This window comes from Centruroides vittatus, unplaced genomic scaffold, assembly GCF_030686945.1.
Source record: "Centruroides vittatus isolate TY-2023 unplaced genomic scaffold, ASM3068694v2 contig_970, whole genome shotgun sequence".
Lineage (NCBI taxonomy): Eukaryota > Metazoa > Arthropoda > Arachnida > Scorpiones > Buthidae > Centruroides > Centruroides vittatus.
In genome coordinates this window covers 3,550,323-3,574,891 of record NW_027122643.1, presented here as the reverse complement: position 1 = coordinate 3,574,891, position 24,569 = coordinate 3,550,323, and the positions used below count along the sequence as shown (strand labels likewise).

The 24,569-nt window shown below is 31.4% G+C and overlaps 1 protein-coding gene across 2 annotated transcripts in view; it reads right to left on the bottom strand.

Moving 5' to 3' along the window:
• Nucleotides 1–1,064: 1,064 nt before the first annotated feature.
• LOC136985497 (solute carrier organic anion transporter family member 74D-like) overlaps nucleotides 1,065–24,569 on the bottom strand; it is a 30,969-nt gene continuing 7,464 nt past the window's right edge. For both annotated transcript variants that reach the window (XM_067282789.1, XM_067282791.1), the window contains exons 2-10: nucleotides 11,108–11,744; nucleotides 4,191–4,277; nucleotides 3,921–4,097; nucleotides 3,686–3,850; nucleotides 3,426–3,621; nucleotides 2,920–3,052; nucleotides 2,683–2,846; nucleotides 2,550–2,614; nucleotides 1,065–1,388 (exon numbers count right to left, since the gene is read on the bottom strand). In XM_067282789.1, the coding sequence (XP_067138890.1) occupies nucleotides 1,072–1,388; nucleotides 2,550–2,614; nucleotides 2,683–2,846; nucleotides 2,920–3,052; nucleotides 3,426–3,621; nucleotides 3,686–3,850; nucleotides 3,921–4,097; nucleotides 4,191–4,277; nucleotides 11,108–11,744 (1,941 nt within the window). In that variant the 3' untranslated portion in view covers nucleotides 1,065–1,071. The remainder of the gene's footprint in view (nucleotides 1,389–2,549; nucleotides 2,615–2,682; nucleotides 2,847–2,919; nucleotides 3,053–3,425; nucleotides 3,622–3,685; nucleotides 3,851–3,920; nucleotides 4,098–4,190; nucleotides 4,278–11,107; nucleotides 11,745–24,569) is intronic.

The following is a 24,569-nucleotide window of genomic DNA, read 5'->3' as shown; positions in this document are numbered from 1 at the left end:
AATGCAGTAACATTTTATTGCAATTTATTCTTTTAATTTATAATAATTTATAGAATTTGAAATTTTCAGATTCAAACATTACATTTAAAATTTTGAGTGTTTTTTTAATATTAATATTATGTATAAAGAAACCAACAAATAAAACCAGTCCGATATTTTGTCCAAGTACTTTCGAGCCCCTTACGCTCATCATAAGGGCCATTCGAATACAAAAATTTTCAAATTCCTTTTCCATAATTTTATCAATCTCCAATTTGTGAGGATTGATAAAATTATGTATAAAGGGATTTATAAAATATTATATATTAATGTAATTAATGTTTGTAATGTAGCGTAGTGTATTTCATAAATAAAATCTTTATATATCTGTAATATAAATAGGGTTTATATAAATATAAAATCAATTTTGACAAATTGTAGCTGATTAATTAATTTATACAATTATACAATCCAGCTCATTGTATCCTGTCTGGCCCCAATTACTCCTATAATAGACCAGCCTAGCACGAATGGAGTCGACTAGAATAGACGAGAGATGAAATACAATGGTCTGAACCGTACGGCTGTAAACACTTCCTTTGAATTCAGATCCCCAATGCCATAGGTTAACAATATTTGAAAGATATAAATTATTAATTGATTGAATTTGTTTTTCTAACTAGTCACATAATATTTATCTTCATTTACAATAAACGAGCAATTGGAAATATACTTTTTAGCAATAATTTTGTTTGGTAATATTTAAATAAAAATATGTATTAATAAATTGTAAATTTCGAATATTTTGTTTTAAATTTAAATATTTAAATTTTAAAACAATAATAATATTAATAAGCAAGATGATATTTTAGTAAAATTTAAATTTATTTAAATTATAACATAAAGATACGTAACTACGTATCTTTATGTTACGTGTTACGTAGTTTATGTTACGTTTAATTACGATACGTAATAGAAACGTAAAATATAATACATTTGAAATAGAAATTACAAATGCAATAATAAAAAAGTGCTTACTATAAAAAATGAAAATGTAATGTCTTGTTTTTCGTGTTTTCTTTTGTTTTCTTTTCATAAAGATGTAGTGATATTTTTCTTTTCGTCATTAAATGGAGGTAGCATATTATCAAATATATTCACATTAGTTCGTGTGATTTCTTCTTCTCTTTCTTCTTCATAGACATTTTGTATTCTGTTGCTAAGCAAGACCATTCCAAAATCGAAAATAACACCAAAAAATATGAAAACGGAAGTAGTGGCGTGAAGATGATAGCGAAATTTTTCGGGATGGTACAACCAACAATTTCCTGTTTTACCGCAACTTTCCTCCCAAACAATACAAGCGGAATCGACAATTGCTCCATATATAAGTGGATATGGAATAAAACCTGTTAGAAATAATTTAAAATGAGTGATAAGTTCTTTAGAAGTATAAAATATTTGCTTGATATAAAATAAATCAAAATTTTTATTATAACATTTATATTGCAAAAAGTGTATAATATTTAAGCAAATAAATAAATATTTAATACAAGAAAAATACATTTGTTAAAGTATTATTTTTTATTTTTTATTTTATTGTTATGTTTGTCTACGTATTTTGGCTTTAACGATATAAGGCAAATTCTCCTGTTTACTTCTGACATTACTTCTGATACTACTTTAATTGCTATAGTGGAAGCAATTAAAGTTACAATTGACAAATTACATTTAATTTCAACGAAATACAGCTAAACAGCTAATTTAACAATATTTATTTTTAAGAAATTGCCCTAATAAATATTTTAGAAAAAACTATAGACGAAAATTGCAGAGCTTGCTACACCTAGTTAACAAGGAAATTATTTGAATACTTTAAATCTCTCGTATTGAATCCTATCCATTGAAATGTTAAATAGGAAATTTCGTTTAAAAAAAACTTTCCATAAATGTTATCTTTTACTTTTGATGCTTAAATGATATTAGGATAATTAACATCACATTCAAAATTACTGTATATATACAAAGAATAAGTACCTTTTGTTAATTTGTTGTTATTGTAATTCAGCTATTTAAATGAATATTTTTTGAAGAATTCTTATAAAAGTCCATTTTTCATTTTTATTGCTTTTATTAAAAAATAGAATTACCTGTATTCTACACGAAAAATTCACATTACTAATTGTGACATCGTCACAATGCCTGGCTGCAATTTTAATCATATTTCAATTTAAATAAAGATTAAACTAATTAATTTATCAATTAAAATTAAATTAAATTAAAATTTTTAATTGAAATCACGCGACTTCGATTCCAGACTGGAAATTCGTATATAGTTAATCGGGGCCTCCGACCCCTAAGATTTTCATATTTGGTCTCGATTTTCGTCTATCTAGCTCCGTTTTCGAGATTTACGAAGAATAGACGGACAGACAGCCGATAATGGAAACGACAATTGTAACCCAATAAGCCTAATTACATTTTCGATTTGAAATACATTATTAGGTCAGTTGTAGTTTATTCAGAATGAGATTTTAAGAATAATAAAAAATAAAATAAACTTTACTCACTAATTATGCTTAGTATGGTCTCCATAACACCCATTACTAATGATTTATCCCGTTTAGCGACGCATCTGAAATGATATAAAAATTCGTAATATTTTGAACATGTTTATTTATTATTTATCAAAGATGTAGCAACCTGAATAACAGCAATATTTGTACGACGGCCGATGTCGATGAAACTAATTTACCAGTAGCAAACACAGAAATAAATGGAGTAATCATGTTACATTTATTGGAACAATATCCCTTTCTTGCAATTTGTTCTAATCCATCCTTGATACATTTACAACCCGTAAAAACCTAAACGATAATAATTAGACATTTTAAAGACATTAAGACAAGTAAACACGTAAATCCATTAAAATAACTCAACTGTTCCATTAAATGAAGTGCAACCAGCGAAACACGGAGAGAAATATACAGATTTGTCGTCAGCGGCACATACAGGTTCAAAAACACTCGTTGTACATTGACAGCCCGCATTACACGTATTCTGAAGTTCTAGTCTAGAATATAAAATATTACTATAATTCATTTATACATACAGTACATATAAATACAGTGCCGTATCTAGGCCGGTGCAACAGATTCACAGGCACAGGGCCTGAGATAAAGACCTCAAAATGACATAGTCAAGTATACTGTAATAATATTTCCCTTTAAAAATATATGTAAATGATCTTGTATATTTTTTGTATACAAAAAAATATTTATAAACAATTGATTTATCATATTTTGTTTTGTTATTATTTCTCCCATAAGAACTAACAGGCCAAAAAATAAAAACTTTGTACAGAGCAGGTGAACAGCTAGTTACGACACTGTATAAATAAATAAATATATATATATATAAGATTATTTTGTAGTGTATAATCGTACTTGTTATTTAAAAAAGTTGTATCGGGCATTGTCAGACCAGAACAACCTAGAAGCATTGCGACTAGAAATGTGATAAAACTGAAAAATTCGACAGCAAGTAAATAACAAGCGAGATATTTAGCTCTTGGTCTGAATTTGTGAATGGTTATAGCTCCAATAATAATTCCAATCTGCGTTGCAACAATTCCAATGGGTCCTATAAAAATTAAAAGTCCATTTATCTTCTTAAATGAGTACGTAATTTGATTAACAAATCTTACCGCTGAATAAATTAGCTTCGGAAGCAGCTTTCCCGTATTGAGTTTCCACGTATCTTGGCACCGTTATAAAGTAACCTGACATACTGTTATATCTGCAACTTGCTGCTAAAATGTGGCATATTAAAAATGGATTCTTTACGAGACGATTCAATGCTTGCGAAAAGTCTGAAAAATTCAAATTTTAATTATAAAATTTATATATTTTACATAATACGTTTTGTTAAATTATACAAACCTTTAACGGATGTGATGCTGGTAGTTAGTTTTATATTTTCTCGATTGCTTTTTTTCATTTCGCGTGGAAATAAAAGTAATAAAAACGTAAAAAATAATAAAACTACACCTAAAACAAGAAATCCTATCCACCAAGCTCCTATCCATCTGGGATCATTTCTGTCAAAACCAGGATCCACTAGAAAAGTCAGTGATATTATTTAAGATATTTTAATATTTAAAAATTATACTTTTTTTCATTTATATGTAAAATTTTTTAATGTTTACTTACCTAAAGGATTTTCATAATATTTTAAACAGAGAGACGCTAGTAGGTAACCAACAACTAATCCTATTAGCCTAAGTGCAGCAAGAATTCCTGCATATTGTCAGATAATTAAATTATGATAATAAATTGACGTTTTAAACTATTGATTAATATAAATGTTTAAAATTAAAATTAAAATTACATAAATTAATCAGAAATAAATTTGAAATTTTTAAAGATTTTTACTACTAGATGGCGACACACTTTTTTAAATACACTAATTAAACTGTAATCAACAATTAATTGTATAAACCAGTTAAAAATATATTTACTCCTGCAATATTACTCACAAATTATATCCGTGTAGGGTGGCTCGAAAGTTCAATTAACCGAGTAATATTATTTTTTTAACACTATTTACAAAACAGGTTAAAACAGCTACGTATTATTATTCCAGAATCATACTTTTGGGTTACTTTATATATTTACAATTATTTCATACTATTAATAATACAAAAAAACTTAAATTTTAGTATTATTGATATATAAAAAGAGAGATGATTACAAAGTAATAAAATTTTTATTGTCGATTATCTCGAACAACGAAGCATCGTAAAATGCTGTTTTTTCCTAAATTTTCTGGTATTTTTATTATATTAAAAAAAGTATACCCAGGGTTTAAGTGCATTATATAATTTTTTCTCGTAAATTTGATGATCTCAAAAGAGATAAAGTGCACAATAATTCATTTCGATAATGGAACCGGCACTGAATGAGTAGAAACAGATGAGAAAAGTACTTATAGCGATAACATATATACTATTTAGTCACATAAAATTCCATAAAATGAAACTGAATTGCGAAATTACAGTAAATAAAACAAAACATAAAATTTCATTTTAATTATTTTATAAACTTGATATTGTTGAATTTGCAGATAAATTGTTAAAACTGATAGTCGATTGAAAATAGAGAATAAAATGTTCTATAAATGCTTTTCTATAAAATCCAGATCTAATTAACATGAATTAGCTCTATATTTTGTTCTAAAGCAGGATTTTTTTTTTTTTTAGTTTTGGCACAGTAAATTTTTATTGCCCAATTATTTTCATCCAAATATATTAATATTTAAAAACGAAAAAACGGTTTTAAGGAGAAACATTTTATATAATATTACACTTTCAACGTAAAATGAAAGCATTAAGTTTTAAAGTTAATCTTTACTTTTTATCACGCTTTTGGGCTTCAATTTGAAAAAAAATTATAGACCTATAAATTCCCACTGTCTGTCTGTTTGTCTGTCCTTCCTTAATCGCGAGAATGGTGTTAGGTAGATGAAAGGTCGAGACTAGAAGTGGAAAGCTTAGGAAAACGAGATCTCGATTAACTATACAGAAACTTCCGATTTAGATCGAAAATCACGTGAATTCAAATCAAAATTTTTCTCTTAATGGCGTTACTAAGATGTCCGGCATTACTTTATTGTTATCAGGAAGAGTCTGATGTACAGGGACAAGACACTACAAACTCGAGATGGAGAACATATATTTTAAATTGAATAAATTAAGAATATGATTAAAAATTGCAGCCCGGCATTTGATGATGTCACAAAAAATAATTTCTCGTTTAAATCGTTTTTTTTAAATCCTTGTTTAGTGTTTAGTGTACTAAAGTAATACTAATGATCATAAAACTACAAAAACTTTACATTATTCTAATAACTTCCAATAAAGAATAGTTAAAATTATTAAAAAATTGTAATAAGAAGAAACTAGATTTATCTATAATATATATACACTTCTATACCCTTTGACCGATCTGGACTACATTTTAATAAGACTACATTACTTTCAAGGACTCTGCTGAAATTGTGAGCTACCACGAAACCTAGACATTCGTTCCTCCCTATTCCATCCCCTTGACACTTTGTGATCTTTATGTTCTGTATTAACTACTAAAACCTTTGAATAATGTACCGTACAATGTACTTCATTCATTACGAAGAAAGCTTTGTGAGTCATAATAAATCATAATAATATGTCACCGAAAATTTAAAATAAAAAAATGTATAACTTTTTATAATCCCTAAAAATATAAGTTTTTTCCAGGTAGAGTTACTTAGCAACTATTTTTTGTCTTCTGTTTTCGGTTTTATATTCAATGAAAAATGATCTAATTTTAGGAAGCTCGATGATTTTTTCACACTAATATCTCTCTTATAAACTGAAATATCCACAATATTTGATTTAAATAAATAGTCATACGCAAATTTCTGAGTTTCTGAGCAATGTGCTAGCACATTACGGTGCGGCTTGTACAGTAAATATGCCCGGCGTTACCAGGCCAAAAGTAATTAAAGACAAATATTAAAGGTTATTTAACCTATCATTGTTATGTTACTACAAAGGGATGAAACCAGGGGAGGGGTAGGATGCCCTGGTTTAGTGGTGGCCTATATTTTTCACCTACATGAGGTTCTGGGAAGCGACTATGATAAATTTGGTCCAGATCAATCAGAGGGCAATATATAACATATATACTCGGTGCTTTCCAAGCTAAAACTACCAAACTTTTAATATGGTTCTAGTTTGGCTCTATCACAGCGTGTCTCAACCTGTGGTTTGCCACGATGGGAGAGGTGGTCCGCAGGTAGACTTAAATTAAAAAAGATTAAAACTTTCTTCAATGATAATTCATTTTTAATAGTTTACTTCCAATTTAATTAATCGGAAACATATGGAAACATACCGTATGTATTCAAAACATACTTTGCTTTCAGATTTATTGTTACAAATGACAAAGTATGTTCCAAATGTTGGTAATACCTGCATAGGTTTAAAAAAATTAGGCGTACATAGCTTAGTCTTCGTAGAATTTTATTGGTCCTTCGACTTAAAAAAAGGTTGAGTAACGCTGGTTAAGTATATTTATAATTTTCCTTTAAATTAGTTTTCGTTTAATAAAAAAAATTGTAGTTGGCTTAAAATAATAGTTTTCTACTAAAACCATTAATTTTAAAACAGATAACTTGTCTTTTAGAATCTGAGAACTATTCATAAAATACATGTTGAGAATAGAGGTTTTTTTTTTAAAAAAAAAGTTTGAAAATAATGGTGTTGGCCAAAGTGGATTATAGATTTGTCTGGAAAAGTGTTACGATTTGTATTACAAAAGAAGGAGGAGATAAAAATGTTTAATTTTAGCGGTTAATTTATAGTTCCACATTTCGTCTCGCATGACTACCTGAATGGTCACCATAATTAAAGTACTTGCTTCTTTTTTTACTAGAATAGGATTAAGAAGATAATTTATCTAGGATATACTCAGGTTGCAGAAAATAGATACCGCCCATCATATTTCTTACAATAAACAGTTCTCAAGATATAATATGATATATACGTGTCTATTATCATTTAGAAATTATATACTCAACCAATATTTATTTCTCTAAAATATTATAAAGTACAATGTATCTCATTACTGATGTTATCGCAATAATAGTCTTCTGAATCCGGTTTTATAGCAATTTGTTAAACTTTTGACATAGAAAAATAAAGTTTTAAATTAAGATAGCAATAAATCTTTTTAAGGTCAATAATACAGTAACTGTTTTCGAAAAACGAAGTTTCATATAAGTTTTTATAGAGATATTAAAAGAAAATATCAAATAATTGGAAAGATGGAACATATAATAATATAAAAGGAACAAAAAATTTCTGCTTTAATAATTTACATTAAATTCATTTAGACTAAAGAGAAAATTGCCAAGAAAATGATAAACAATATTGAATTGGTAGCTTATAATATTGAATAAATGTAATATAATAGAAGATTCAATGATATAAAATATTCTCTATGATATATTTGTTCTCATGTTTTATTAAAATAGATAAATAGTTGTTTTAATATGTAGAATTTTGTCATAAAATTTTAATATACCTGTATTATGTAAATATATAAAGTTTATAAAATAAATTTTACTTAACTAAATTTATATAGGCCTACATAAAAATGCTGTATTATTATTTTATCTATAAATTTTTTATTATTTTAAAAGTTATGATTTTAATTTATACTTAATTATACATAATGCCCCAAATTAATTTAATACCATAATCCGGCCATATTTAAATTAGCTTGATTTTACAGTTAACAGTCGGGCAATAATTCATTAATTGTCATAAAATAACCAGTTGTTTTATAAATTATTTATAAATATATTATAATATTGGAATTTAATATAATATAAATATAATTCTAAATATCACAAATATTAATTTTGTATAATTAAGTGTAAAATATAATTATATGAGTTAAAAAGAATGACACGGTGCAATGACTGTAAATATAAATGCTTACATATTAAATAATTATAAATACATATTGAGTAGAGTTTGTATAATTATGTTTTAATATTTTACATTTCAATACGATTTAAATTAGACTCACAAAACGTATTTTAATATGTAATGATAATTTTTGATATTTAAAAGCTTTTACTGCGGTAAATTTAATTTATATAATATTAAACATTTCAATATACAAAATAAATTATTGCTTATAATAATAATATAATTTAATTTAATTATAAGCCTGATTTATGTTGTATTAATAATAGAAATTCATAAAATTAATCCAAATTCCAAGAAAGTAAACTTATTAAGAGAAGCTGAGACAGCGTAAACACAGTTCAGTGGTATCAGCTTCTCTTATAATTAAGATCATTTTAATAATATTTAAATAAAGAATAGAAAAACATTAAAATCACTATATTCCTCATCAATATTAAAAATTGAATAAAAATTGTTATCGTATTTTAAGCAATTAATTTTAAAAATTCCTTTAATTAGTATATAATTTAAAATATTAAATATCTTTATTAATAACATTTTTACATATCCGAGAGAATTAAAAAATATTAAAAGACATCTATTGTCTTTTAATATTTTTATATAATAAAAATTTAGAGTTTTTATCCTTAAAAAATATCAAGAAAAATTTTAATTCTTTAACATGTTATTGCTTGCAAACTTATGTCATTACAGGCAATATGTATAATCATAATAAACTACAACTTAAAACAAAATTTATTTTTATTGTTTATAAAAGTTCTTGAACAAATTTCTTTAAATTAAAATTATGTTATAATTTTTACACGTATCAGTTAAGGATAAAATTAAAATTTAGTGTTTATTACTTTAAGCAAATTTCAAAAAAAAAAAAAAATATATATATATATATAAAATAATAATAATAATAGAGAATTTATCAAAAATAAAAGTTGCAAGATTTTAAAACATAATAGAAAAGTTATAAAATAATAAAAAAATTAAAGTTATAAACCATATAAAGCTCGTCTGTGATAAACTTTCAGCTTTTAAAAATATTAAAAAGGGCTGTTAAATGGAGGAAGCCATCATTTGCCTTGCGACTTAGCTTGAAATATTTGTAAAAACAAAATAAATAAATAATTTATTTATGTATTTAATAATAAATCATGAAGTTTTTCTTATGTTCTATTAACAGGATGTCTGTGAATAAATTCGATTAAATAAGGGTAAAACATACCTTACTTTAACTTAAGAATTACTTTTTACTTTTTATTCAACTCTTAGAATTGGTTTTGTTTTGACGAGATAAGGCAGTAGTTTTCAATCGGGGTTACCACTGCACACTACTAAGCTACAAGGAGACTTTAAGGATACCGCGAAATATAGTGCTGAGCAGCGCCATAACACTTCCAGAGCCATCGAAAGAGGAAGCTATATATCTTTCCCTGGAATTGGAAAAATCTTAGAACCCGTAGTGGTTCCTACCCCTATAAATTAACGTTATTTTTGCTAAGAAAAATAAAATCTTTAAGACTATTTATTATTATTAATAAACATTTAACCTATGCCATTTATTCAAAGAAAACATGATAAAAGGAGCCCACTAAGGGAAAAAAGAAAAGGTGTCCGCTCAACCCCTGGGCACTTCTTACGTATACTATATTACTAAAAGTACGAAAATCCAATAACTCTACAGTGATAAAGAAATAGGGTGTCGCAATAAAAAAAATTACGAAGTTAGGGTGCCACTGTTAGAAAAACGTTGAAAAACACTAGGATAAGGCAAGGTAACATTTGGGCTCTATCAAGGGAGGACTTTTTATGTCCTTATTTGGGTGGTTAAGACACGTGAAGAAAAACCCGGCAAACTTCACGCGGCCCCACTTGGCCATAAATAATATTAAAATATTATATATAAAAAATATTAAAAATAAATAATAATATAGAGTCTAAAATTATGGAAAAAAATTATTAAAAAACTTCGCTTAGTACTAACACTAAATTTAAAAAATAGTGCTTTATTTTGTATAATAAAAGTATTAAAAATTAAGTCAAGTCAAATTAGTGAATTATAGAATAAAAACTTTTAAGTTTATTTTTTATTTATAAAAGTATTTATTATTAATTCCATATTTATTTGTGTTGGTAATTCTGTATTATTTTATATTACATTATTGTTTATTTTTAGAAAAATAATATACGTAGACGATAATATAGATTATTTATCTCGCTTTTTATACACGAAATTTATCTACCTATCTTTCAGCTCGATTTGTTTTATAAATATTTTAAATGCTAATAAATATTTTTTGTTATTTCAATTAAAATAAATTATTTTTAGGAGAATAATAAAAATAGACGTTTAAATAAATAAATAGTTATATATATATACACACACACACATATTATTTATTTATCTGAGATTAATAACTTATTTTATTTTTGTTTATTATCAGTGCATCTTTTATTAATAATTTTCAATTGTTTATTTTATAAAATTTTCAGACATACTATTATTTAATTAAAAGTACACGGCGATATTAAAAATTATTAATTATTTATGAATTATTAACGTGGAATAAAAGAGAAAGTATGTTAAAATGTACTCACCCAGATACAGAGGTGAATTTTTTTTCTTTACATTATCATCAAGATAAGGTGTTCCAATTGTATAAAATGCTGTCGAACCAAATCCCTTAAGAAAACTTCCTAGTACAAAACATATAACAGCAGGTAAAGTTATCGATTTCTCTTGGCATTCATTGGTTTTAGGACGGTTGTCGCAGAATTCTTTCCCCGTAGAATTTGCATGCCGCATTAAATCGGCATCACTAAATTGACTGGAGGTTCCGTAGATAAAATAAGGAAAAGACGATATAAAATAACTAATTGTTACAATAAACATACCGGCAGCAATCCATCTGGGTCTATTAGCATTTCCACCGTAATATCCTATTAAAACGCTGGTAATGAGAGGACTTATGTTATCTGCGATTAATATTACGCCGGTTATTTTGCTTTCGAATGCGTATCTCTTCTCGATAGTGGACAGTATCCCTGCTACGTACGCAAAATACGCAGCCTGGCATATTCCTACGATACAGAATATGGCTAAAAATGTTTTTGGATTAGCAAAACGCTGCAACCAGTCAGGCTTCCAGTTTCCAAATCCGCATTTTGTTACATTTTCGTCTTCTCTTACTGCGAATACGTTAGCGTATCTTTCATGTTTATTCATGTCTGCATTCTGTAACAAAATAAATCTTTTTAAATATACAAATTGAATCGAACATTTATCTATTATTATCAGAGAAGTAACTCCATTTTGCAATTTAGATAAGAAGTTATCAGAGAATGCTATATTACATGTGAACTTTACTTTTTGAAATCTGATTTTTTAAGCTTGCATGGTAAAATAACTGATATCATCACTTATATATATATTTATCATAAAATTATCGTATTTATAATTTTACAGTATTTTGCAATTTGCAATAAAAACATTTATAGAGCGTTTTTCTAAAATGTTGGTCGATTCGTCTAAAATTGTTTCTACACATGACTTTTTACAAATAAAAATTTAACTTACATCATTGGTTAATTTATCAGAAAGTTAATAAACATTGAAAGATTAAAGAAAATATATCTGTACGGGTGTTATAATAGTATTCATTTAAATAAAATAATCTTTAATGTACTTTTTAAGTCACGAACTGTTTTGAAAGATTTAAATTTTGAGTAGCAAAAATTTAAAAATTTGGATAAATAAATTATTAACAACGGAAGTACTTAAAATGATAAATAAACAATGAAGTGAATGTACGAATAGTTTGTTAGTAAACAAGTGATATTCACTTAATAAACTATAAAACAAGAATAAAATGAAAGAGTACAAACGAGGTGATCATAATTAAAGGTGTTCACAGCTCTCTGCAGGAAGAACCACTAAGTAAATTTAGTGTACTGTACGTACTGTCCTGAGTATGAAGTTTTAATTTTCGGAAAAGTTTTACTTCAAAATTCAGCCGTTAGGGGAAATTTGGCACTGTCGTTTCCATAATTTGCATATTAAGTACGGTTTCTAACAAATGTTGAGTATAAAATGAATTACAAAACATTCTTCACAATTCTTCGACAGGTTAACAGTCATGGTAGTCACTTTGCCTAATCGTGCGTTACTTGTTAAACTCTTCTATCAACAAAGCAGCAATGCGAGTTAGATACTTAAAAGGTTTATGAAGAGCTCCTCTAGCTATTGGAAATTGGAAAAACATACAGAACATAATAGGCATATAAAAGAGTGAGAAGCGCTAAAATTTTCCGTAGTGGCTGAATTTTGAAATAAATTTTTTCTGAAAATCGAAACCCCTTACTCAGGGCAGTAGGCATACACATGCTAAATAAGTCGAGATTTCCCAATAGTTCTTCTTACAGAAGTTCTAAACCCTTACTCTTTAATTATTATCACCTGTATTTAATGCGCTTGAATAAATCAGTTTAGTATACAGTACTTAAAAACATATGACACATTTATTAAATAGTAAAAGTTTCTAATATACAGTTATACGATACCATTCGTGTATAAAGATGAATTTATATTATCCCAGATATTCTATTATAAGAAAGACGAACAATTACTTATTGTAATATCGTCACAATGCAGGGCTGCAATTTTTAATCATATCTTTGATTTATTTAATTTAAACTATATGCTCTCCACCTCAAATTAGTAGTGGCTTGCCCCTGTACATCATACTTTTCCTTTAAGAATAGAGTCGTACAGGTTATCTAACACCTTTCAGGGGAACTTTTTAAACCGAAATAACATGACTTTTGCTTTGTATCAGAAATTGCTATAGTGTTAATCGGGGCCTGCTACCCCTATTGTATCTATTCCTTATTTCCTGTTTCACCTATCTGACTCTATTCTCGAGATTAAGAAAGGACGGATAGACACTAGGAATTTATAGGTCTACAATTTTTTCAAATTGCAGCCCAAAACTTTTGAATTACAATTTATGAATAAATTTTACGGATAAATGTAATTTGTGTACAATAGTTTATATAGGGACTAACAGGGACGTTTTTACATTTTTGTATTCAGGAAATCTTGAATTGTCGAGAAATGAAAATAAAGAAAAAATTTTTCTTTCCTGTATGTATGGATTTTAATGACGCCTGTGCGTTTTTGTGAAAATTCCCGAAAGTTTGCCAGGGAGAATTGTGTATTGGGGGAATAATACTATTACATTTTGGTGGTTAAGGAGTGGTGGAGATAGAGAAGAGTCATGTCTAAAGTTAAGTCGGACTTAATAATCATTTTACTTGTTACCAGCATTTATAGTATTTTTTTTTTATAAAACTTATCTCTACCGTCAAAATTTAGCTTTTTGCTATTTAATAATAATTAATAATATAAAAGGTTTTTAAAATAAAATATCATAGCAGATGGCGCCACACACAATTTTAACTCTTGCCGGAAAAGTTACGCAACTCGTTGCTGGATTATTACTTATCTTAAAAAGACATGTTGGGATATATATATAAGAAAATATTTGTTAGTAAAGTATTAAAACTTTAATACCTTATTAACAAATTAAAGTACATTTAAACTACATTTAAAGTATAGAGTTTTAAACGTATTTACTGGAAGTTATGAATAATAAATTTGTTTAATAACAGAAAATATTTGTTTTACAAAATAATTATTTATAACTTTCTGTAAACATATTTAAAACTCTATACTTTTCGTCAAACGTATTTGAAATACCTTCTTTTCTATAAACATGTTTAGAAACGTTTATCTTTCATATTTATCTTTAAAGAAATATTTAATGTATATGTTCCTGCAAATGGGTAAACTATGTGATGCAGTCAGTCAAAACTATTTTAAAATTAATAAATATTTTAATTGCTGATTTAGTATGTAAATAATAAGAAATAAATATTTTGATCAGGAACTAAATACCCTATTGAAATTCATTTTCTTATAAATTTAATTAAGTTTTCATCCATATTTTATTCATATTTTTCTTAGTATTTATATAATTATATTTGCATATTTTTATAACACTTTGTATAAGATACATTAGTGCATACTTTTTATTTATATATTTTTACGAAAAAATTATTTTATATCATAATTTTGCATAAAATAAAATCTGTGCTTTACATTTGGGAGAAGAGAGACAATTTTATGCATAAAAAAATCAGAATGACCAGATATTAAATGCAATACACATATTTTATGCTATCTTGAGTTCAGCATGTATGCACTGTATCAAAATAATATTTTAAAAATTAAATGTAACTACTTCACTTATAATTCATTAAACCAAATATCTAAGAAATATCTATTTTTGGATAAAAATGATTTAAAAAAACAAGCGCATAAGAAGTTATACTTTATTTATAATTAATAAAGATTTTTATGAATAACTGATGTATTCAGATCATCATACTCCATCAATATTATGTAAATATTTATTTCTATAAGAAATAACAGAATATAACTCGATCAAAGAACTTTAAATATGCGCCCTTAAATTCAATATGTTACTTAAAGCGCATTAAACAGAAAAAAAAATTGTTACTGAGATTTAGGAACAAAGAAACGCTTAGAATCTCGATAAATGACGTTGGAAGGAGTAAAAGATTCTTTAACTCTCTTACGTTTCCCCTATAAACTATACTGTTTTTGTATTCTATAAAGTCATAAATCCCTAAACATCAAACTCCGGATTATAGTTTTTTGTTTATATTTAACTAATCAGACTCTTTTATATTGTTTTTTTATTATAAGCGTTATAACATCCATATTAAATTTCAGCAAACTCGTCTTCAGTATTTAACAAAAATAAAGAGAATTATATAATTACGCTATAGTTTTGTTTACAATATATCCTTGTCATTTATATAGACTATTAAAACCATCCATCTAAGTCATCAATATATTATTCGCAACATCTTCAACGACGTAAAATATTTATAAACTCGATTTAAAAACTGGTTTTAAACTTAATGTAAATAAAGTTTCTAGTTTTTTCATTAAAGTGCACTGTTTAAGGATTGAATTTAAAGAATATGTCCTAACTGGGATCTTAAATATTTCGGGTTTATTCGTGTAGTAACACTCGAAGTGTATATATGACTACATCACGTCTATTCAAAGACTAAAACAAATCTGGACAAGGTAAAATAGATATTTTGTAATCGTTACATGAATCTAAGGCATTATAATTACGAAAAATTATTTATTGTGACATCGTCAAAATGCCGGGCTGCAATTTTTAATCATATTTTTAATTTATTTAATTTAAAATATATGCTCTCCACCTCAAATTAGAAGTGGCTTGCCTCTGTACATCATACTTTTCCTTTACAAATAGAGTCGTGCCGGTCGTCTATTAACTGCTTTCAGGAGAAGTTTTGAATTGAAATAACGTGACTTCCGGTTTTCATAAGTTTATATATAGTTAATCGGGGCCTCCTGCTCCTACGGTATCCAAATCTGGTCTCCAATTTTCATTTATCTAACACTTTCCTGGAGATTGAGGAAAGACAGACGGACGAACAGACGGACAGACGACAGTGGAAATTTATAGGTTTACAATTTCCTTTCAAATTGCAGTCTAATTATAATTGCATCTGTGATTTTAGAAGTACTATAATACGTTTAACAAGATAGGTTACAAAAATTTGATGAAGTCAGACTGTATATTTTGACTCTATTACATGCCAAAACATATTTATTCTATAAAGATCTTGCGTGGATTATGACTATTTATTTATTAAAAAAATCAATCACTTTGTTACATTGAACTGTTATCATTATTAAATAATGAGTGCTATCTAATATCAACTTTCGAAATAAGAATTAGATAAATTTCATAAGTTTCTCTGTAAAACAATAAATAAATATTCTTTATGTCTGTCGAACATAGCTTAAATTAAAAATTAATTATATATGAACGAATTTTGTTTTAAAATTTATAAAGTAGAACGTAAAATTCAGTAAATTTATTTTGAGGATAAATAAGTAACGGCAAAATATAAATGTTATTAACATTGCCAGTGTCTTAAACCATGTACTAACTGATTAGCTGATTTTGTTTATTTTTTTTAATAAAAAGTGATTTTGAGATAATTATGTTTCTCTAAGTCTTATTTAACGAATACCGAAAGAACTTCTAAAAATAAATATGTGTATGAAAAAGTTAAATGCAGTATATTTATCAGAATGTTTTATTTATCTGGAAAAAATATTATTTATGCAGTATATGAAGTAAAAGAATCAAAATTTTCCCTTGGTAATATTGCACTTATAAAACACTTATCGATTTCAATTGGGAAATAGAAATAGAATGCAATATTACAAGTGGAAAAAGTTCCTTAAACGCTGAAAGAATACGTGAAATCTTATGCGTATTTATTATTTACCATAATAACCTTTTGTCCTTTTTCTGTACTTTCTTTTTTCTTTTATAGTTACATATTTTGCTATTAGTTTAGGACTTATCACACCACGGTTTTTAGAAAACTTAACTTGGCTTTTTTTTTTTTTTTTTTTTTTTTAAATTCCAACTCCAATGTGTACAGTACATTTCGTCAATGGTTACTTTTAATTTTTATGAAAAAATTAAAGACAAAATTAACAAGATTTTCCTTCTTGTAATTTACAAGAAGGAAATCTTTTAAATTATTGTTTTAAATGTATTACTCTAACTGAAGAGGGGAAAACCCATAAGTGTACTGTTCGTATTGGAATCCGCAAGGTGGAGTTCATCGACTGTAAGTTGGGTTATTTTCAGCTCATGTTTTGCGCGTAATTACTCTTTGGGTTTAACTGGTTTTGTGGGGTGAGTTGCATCTTTCGCTTCGGGTTGTCCTAAGGATCACTTTGGTGTCACTTTTGTGGGGTGGACCAATTCTTTCGGTGGCTACGGGCACTTGGAGACTTGGGCTTCGGGACCGGCAACCGGACCGTCAGACTTGATTATCTGAGGTTTCTACCGGTTCTAAGTCGGGCTTTGGCGGGCTCTATCGGGCCGCTGGTTTTCCATCCGCCAACTAAAGTGGTGTCGTTGGAAAGCAGACGGCTTCAGCAATCTTGGCTGCAAAATTGGCTACTGGAACCATAATACTTTTTAAATTAGGCCAAGTTGGAAACTTTGGCAAATTTGCTGCTTCTTTCCACTTAACGGACATTCGCTCGGCCGTTACAACGGTTCCAACGGTTTTCGTTTAATTAGTCATCGGATTTAAAATTGGTTTTATTATTTGCTCTGAATTATATTATTTACTGGTGGGGTCAAATGGAAGTCCCAGGAGGCATACAGCCTATGGTGGTCTCAACTCCACTGAAGGTAACACATAAGGAATCACACAAGGAAATGCCTAGGCCAAAAGAAATGGGTTCCTCAATCGAAAATCAGATTATCGTAGAAGCAGCATCTCTGCTTGATAGAATTATGAAGTTATGTCCTCCGCTCAAGTCGGGTCCGAACACCCTTCAAAGGGCTGAAATTAGGGAGAGGGTTACGCAGCTACACGGGTGTGTCCACCAGTTAGTTGGAGTCCTTAAAGAAATAAGGGGGAAGACCCAAGTCACTGACACTGGCATGCAGAAAAGCTTCGCCGATGTTGTAAAGGCTAACATAAACCACAGTGTTACCACAAAAAACAATAAGTAAGGCTATTACCGGGAAGATTAATAGGGAGGGCCCAGGAGGGGGAGTGGCACTACTCTTGTACCCCAAACCGGGCGAAGAAGGCGACGGACAAAATTCGCAAGAGATTTCTAAAACTCTGAGGACCAAGATAGAGCCTCAGAAACTGGGAGTGAACATTAAATCAATCAGAAATGTCAGGGGAAATGGAGTTTGTGTAAGGGTTGGCTCGGATAGAGATGGGGCCAAGCTTCTGAAAGCAGTCCAGGAAGTCCCGGAACTTTCAAATAAACTGAACACCAAACTCTCTCAGAGACGGCAACCTAAATTAATTATGCTAAATGTACCTGAATACATTGGAGACAATGAAGTCCTTCCTACTCTCTACAGCCAAAATAAAATATGGGGGAACTTGGCACAGGAAAACTTTCTAGAGCAGTGCAAAATAACATCCTTCCTAAAGAGAGGAAACGTTAAGGAGAAGTGCAGGCATATTATTGTAACGACCACACCAGAAATTAGGAAAATAATGATCAACGAAAAATATGTCGCGTTATCATGGAGCAACATAAGGGTAGATGATTTCGTGTATATATTGAGGTGCTTCAGATGCTGCGGCTACGGCCACTATGCCAGAGAGTGTGACCAGCTGGTGACTTGCAGTCACTGTGGGGAGGAACATAGGTTCCACGAATGCCCTCACAGGGAGGAGGCGCCCAGGTGTATAAACTGCAACGAAGCTAACGACATGGTTAATAAGGGGAAAAAGATTAACACAGCACACAATGCATTTGACCAGAAATGCCCAACACTGCAGAAAATGAAATCAAGGGCCATCATGCAAACCAACTATGGACAATAATATCATTACAACAGCAAGTACAGCTAGCAATCCTATAACTGCAAACACCTGTATCACCCCTCCCCAGCACAATCTTCACATCCTCCAGGCCAATTTACAGAAAAGTAAGGCCGCAACTTCCCAGCTTGCCTTGGATGTCACTACCCTAAATATTGATGTCGCCCTTCTCCAGGAACCCTACACTTTTAAAAACAGGGTTGCCCTCTTGGGTAAATGCAGGGTTTTCGAGGCCATTTCTCAAGGACCTACCTTGGCTGCGGTGGCTGTTTACAACCCCCACTTAATTGTTCAGTTCCATCCGCAATTAAGCGGTACTTACCATGCCACGATTAGTATTCAGCAAAGCAACCTCAACTGCTACATCATCTCAGCATACTTTCCTCCCTCTGTCCCCATCCTCGGACCCCTTCAGGAAGTCCGAGACACTATACGAGCCTTAGGGACTGACCAGATCCTTTTGGCAGGCGATCTCAACTCTAAATCCCCTCTGTGGTTCGCTAAAAAGGAAGACCCACGGGGGACAATCGTCAGGGAATTTCTGGAGGAGAACCACTTCCACTCTCTCAACACCTCCCCCCTTCCTACTTTCTCTTCGGCCCAGGGTGAGAGTTGGATAGATGTCTGCATAGGGAACAATAGGATACTGGGGTCTGTTCACTCCTGCAAGACTCTGGACTACATGGTCCCTAGTGACCACAACTACATCCTCACAATACTTGCCTGCACCATTCCTCCTGCCATCTGCACCATCAGTAAGCACACAAACTGGGACCTCTACGAAGACTTGGTCAAAACTCTCTGGAAGCCTGACCCTCTTATCAACATCCAAACCACTGGGGAGCTGGACCACGCTATTGAAGAATTAACCCATACCTTACACATGGCATATCGGCTAGCCACTAAGGAGAGACTTCATACCACAAAAACAGCCTGGTGGAACTCGCACCTCCAGGATCTGAGGAAGAAAACAAGAAAAGCAAAAAGAGGCTACAGGAAGGCTAACGGAAACAGTAAGGAGGACCTACGTCAGGAATACTTAAAAATCAAAAAAGTGTACAAACAGGCCATAAATGAGGCGAGAACACAATCTTGGAAACAGTTTTGCAACAGGGTGGGTGAGAAAGGGCCATGGACTATACCGTACTATATAGCCTTTAACAAAACAAAAGCTGCACACACTCCCTGCTCGGTCAAAAAGGAAGACGGGAATTATACCAAAAGCATCGAGGAAACTTACAGTTATGTTCTTAATGCTCTCTTTCCTGACGATAACCCCAGCGAAGACACTCAGTACCACGATCACATCAGGACGTGCAGCATGACAGAGGATAAACAAATCACTGACAAAAATTTTTCAATGACAGAAATTGCCACCCTTTTCAGGAAAATAAACAACAGGAAGGCGCCGGGTCCAGACGAAATTACCGGACAAATGGCGAAAGGGGCTCTTAGGGCAATCCCAGCCCACCTCCTGGTAATTTATAACAAATGCCTACAAATGAAACACTTCCCGGACAGGTGGAAGGTGGCAAAAATTAGGCTGATACCGAAATGCGACAAGCCAAACACCCCGAATGACTACCGACCCATTTCGCTTTTATCGATAATGGGGAAAATTTTGGATTCCCTTATGGCTAGGAGGCTCCAACATCATTCAGAACTCAACAACACCCTTCACCCTCTGCAGTATGGGTTTAGAAAAAAGAAAGGTACAAATTTGGCCCTCCAGGAACTAATCAACAGCATAAAGGAGGCTAAGAAGAAAGACCAACATACTCTGGCTGTAGCCATAGACTTTAAGGGGGCATTTAACCATGCCTGGTGGCCGGCCATCATTCTGGCCTTGAAAAACATAAATTGCCCTTCTAACATCCTTGGGCTTTATAGAAGCTTTCTCACGCACCGGCAAGCACAGTTGGGCCCAACTGGCAAGATGGTCATCAAGCAGATTACTAGGGGATGCCCCCAAGGGTCGAGTTCGGGCCCCCTACTTTGGATAATACTATACAATGGTCTTCTTCACATCCAGGATAAGGCTCACTCCAACTTGAAAGCCAAAATCATAGGGTTTGCAGATGATACCCTTATCCTGATGAACCACAGGAATCAAGAAGTTATTCAAAGCGGAATGAATTCCCTGCTGGACAACATCCAGGACTGGACTGTCAAAAACAAATTAATCATCAACACCAATAAGTGTGCTTGTATCGTATTCCCAAGGAAGAAACCGCTCAATAAAAAGCCATCAATAAAAATTCGGAATGAGAGAATCAGGTGTACAGACATAATCAAATATCTTGGAATACAAGTCGACAGCCAATTGACCTGGTCGCCCCACATGGACTATGTAAAGCAAAAAGCGGTGACCATGTCGCACGCTCTTAGGTCCATTAGCAGGAACCTTTGGGGCCTCAGCCACAAAAGTTCTTCTCTTATTTACCATTGTGCGATCGAGCCGGCTGTCTTGTATGGCGCCGAGGTTTGGGGATATGCTACCCGTAGGCAACAAATCAGTAAAAAACTCCAAACAATTCAACGCTGCTGTCTCATTACTGTGTGTCGGGCCTATCGGACGGCCCCGACCAGTGGGCTGCAAGTGATAGCCAACACCGTCCCTCTCGACCTCAAGGCGGCTGGTAGATACTGGTTATTCCAACTCAAGCACTTCCCTTCTCACCTGGTCACCTGCAATACTACTCCGCCTCGGATTAAAACCATAGCTGAAAACATTCTCAAAAATGGTATCGATAAATATAATGATTACAGTCTAGTGCACCCCGCCACCGTGCCCCCAGTGGTGGACATTAACTCTGGGATTCGTGAGAAGACTTGCACCACTATCTACACGGATGGGTCGAAAGGCCCAATGGGTGTAGGGGCTGCCTTTGTGCACCTCAACAACAACAGTAGGGTGATCCATCAGGCGTATTTCAAATTAAGTCCATTCTGTACGATCAATCAAGCCGAGAGCCTGGCAATCTCCAACGCATTGAAATACGTCCAGAGGACAGTTAAACAAGGAGCCAAGGAAAAGATAGCCTTGGTTAGCGACAGTAAGGTGGCGCTCCATCAGATCCAGGCACTAAACACAAATCTAAAACTTATTAAGGACATCACGCTTATGACCAACTTGCTGGCAAAGAAAAACATTAACATCTCTTTCCATTGGACCAAGGGACATTCCGGAGTACTAGGAAACGACAAAGCGGACTTCTTAGCAAAGAAGGCCATCTGTAATATAGCGGAACCTACCTTCTCCTTCGTCCCACTCAGCTGGGTCAAAGCTCAGCTCCACGAATTCACTATCAGTAGGTGGCAAGAAAGGTGGGCCACTGGTTCTACGGGAAGGAGCACTTTTGACTTTTTCCCAACCATCGAAGAGAGGAACAAAGCGAACCACTACACTCCTGACTTCCATACAACGCAGTTCATCACTGGGCATGGCGGCTTTAAACACTACCTTAAACGTTTCTTGAACAAAGGCAACGGAATGTGTGATTGCAAGAAGGGGAAAGAAACACCAGAACATATACTGTTCCACTGCCCAGTGTACTCTACCCACCGTGTCCAGCTGAAAAGTGTCATGTACTCCCAAGGATTCCATTGGCCCTGTCAGAATAAGGACTTTCTCTTCAACAAGAAAACAACAACTGCCTTCAAGACCTTCATCTACAACACAGGGATCACATCTCCGAACTTTCATCCTAGTACTAACCAGCGCTCCAGTAGGCGTCCCTCCTCTGATCCTGCCACATAGATCTACACGCGGCTTTTTGTAATCCTGTGCCGGTTGTAAGTCCGATACGGCACCCAGGACCTTCCCAAGATGGGAACTTGTCAGCAAAGGTTGTCGCGAATGCTTGCTTTTCGTGTATTGTCGTGGTATTGTTCTGTTATGTCGAGCCCTGGGGCTCTCACCGGGTGTTCGTCTTTGCACCCACGTTCGGCTTCTTAAAGGCTATCTCATTGTGTTCGGTTTATCGGGACCGAGTGTTCTGTCGGGCGCCTCTTCACTATCGGGCTCTGTTCCCCCACATTGGGGATGTTATGTTCTCATCTGGGGAATGTCCATCACGCGACCTTTCTTGTACCCCTGAACCTGTAGTAAGTCCTACATGGTACTCAGGGTCCCCCAAGACAGTGGTTTGTCAGTTTATGTTCATCTGCCACCCGTGCTTTACTCGGAATTCCATGTAACGGCGTTTGCTTCGTGGTGTTTTTCGTCCACTCCGAGTTGGTGTTTGTGTGCTACCTCTCCTTCGAAGGAGCATTTTGTTCTTGTTTTAGTTAAGTGTACTGTAATTGTCGGGTTTCATCTGTCACCTCCAATTTGGAGCACCCACACTGTTCTCTGTGGGCCTAAGCCCACGTTTTGTAAAAGCTTATCTTGGCATTCTTATCTCTGCCCGGTACTTACCGCTCACGGCCCTCTCTTCACACTTTTCTATCATCCTTGCCCCATCTTCCCTCCCCCTCTTCCTCTTCTCACTTCTCTTCTAAGGCTAAGCCATAGGTATGGCCTTCTAAACTTTTATAGTAGTAGTAGTAGTAGTGTTCGTATTGGAGTTGGAATTTAATAACAAATAAGAAAAAATCCAAATCAAGTTTTCTAAAAACCGTGGTGTAATAAGTCCTAAACTGATAGCCAAATACGTAGCTATAAAAGAAAAAGATCTTATGCATATTTCTATAGAAAAATATGTAAATACTTGAGAAAATAGTTTTAAATTTAATAAAGGAGACTTAGACTTATCCATGCATTTGAATTTGGAGAGAACAAGTAGATTTAAGAGAAAATATCCTGAATTTTAGAAAGTTAGTAGTAAAGAAATATTCATTTTAACTATATTTTTAAAAACTTTAAATGAAAAAATTTCAAAATCATATAACTAAAAATTTTAATAAATAATTTTATTTTGTTTAATTAAAATAAATTTAAGTAAATTCTACACCCAAGCTTAAAAGTTTAATTAAAAAAAGCAAATATTCCATTAAAAGATCATTTTTATAGTATAAAATTTTTATGTTTAAGAAATACGAACTTAAAAATCTGTTTTCTTTGTTTAAAATAAAAGATTATTTTTACTTGACAAAGAAGATATATAAGTATGAAAGAAATTTGATATAATTATATTTTGGTTTCTTAAATGCATATTTCATTTTTCAACGTTATATTTTTTTAAAAAATATTATTTAATATTAAAAGAAATTTCGGATAAAGTTTTCTTCGTGCAGAAGCAAAATGACAAATACAAGTTTTAAATAAAAATTATAATTCAAAGTATTTTTAATGAAAAACTTTTGTCGCAACTGAATTAAATAATGCAAGTTCTTATTTAAAAATATAATCAATAAATTAAAAAATTCACTTATTTTAATATAATTTTAAATTTTATAAATCTAATTTTTTTAAAAATTTATGGCTTTTCCTATCTAGTAGTGTCTTTCTTTCTTTATTGTTGTATATACATTTAACCTCTATTTATTTAATTTTTTTTTAATCTGAAAGTACGTATTGCCTATGTTTTTACAAAATTATTCG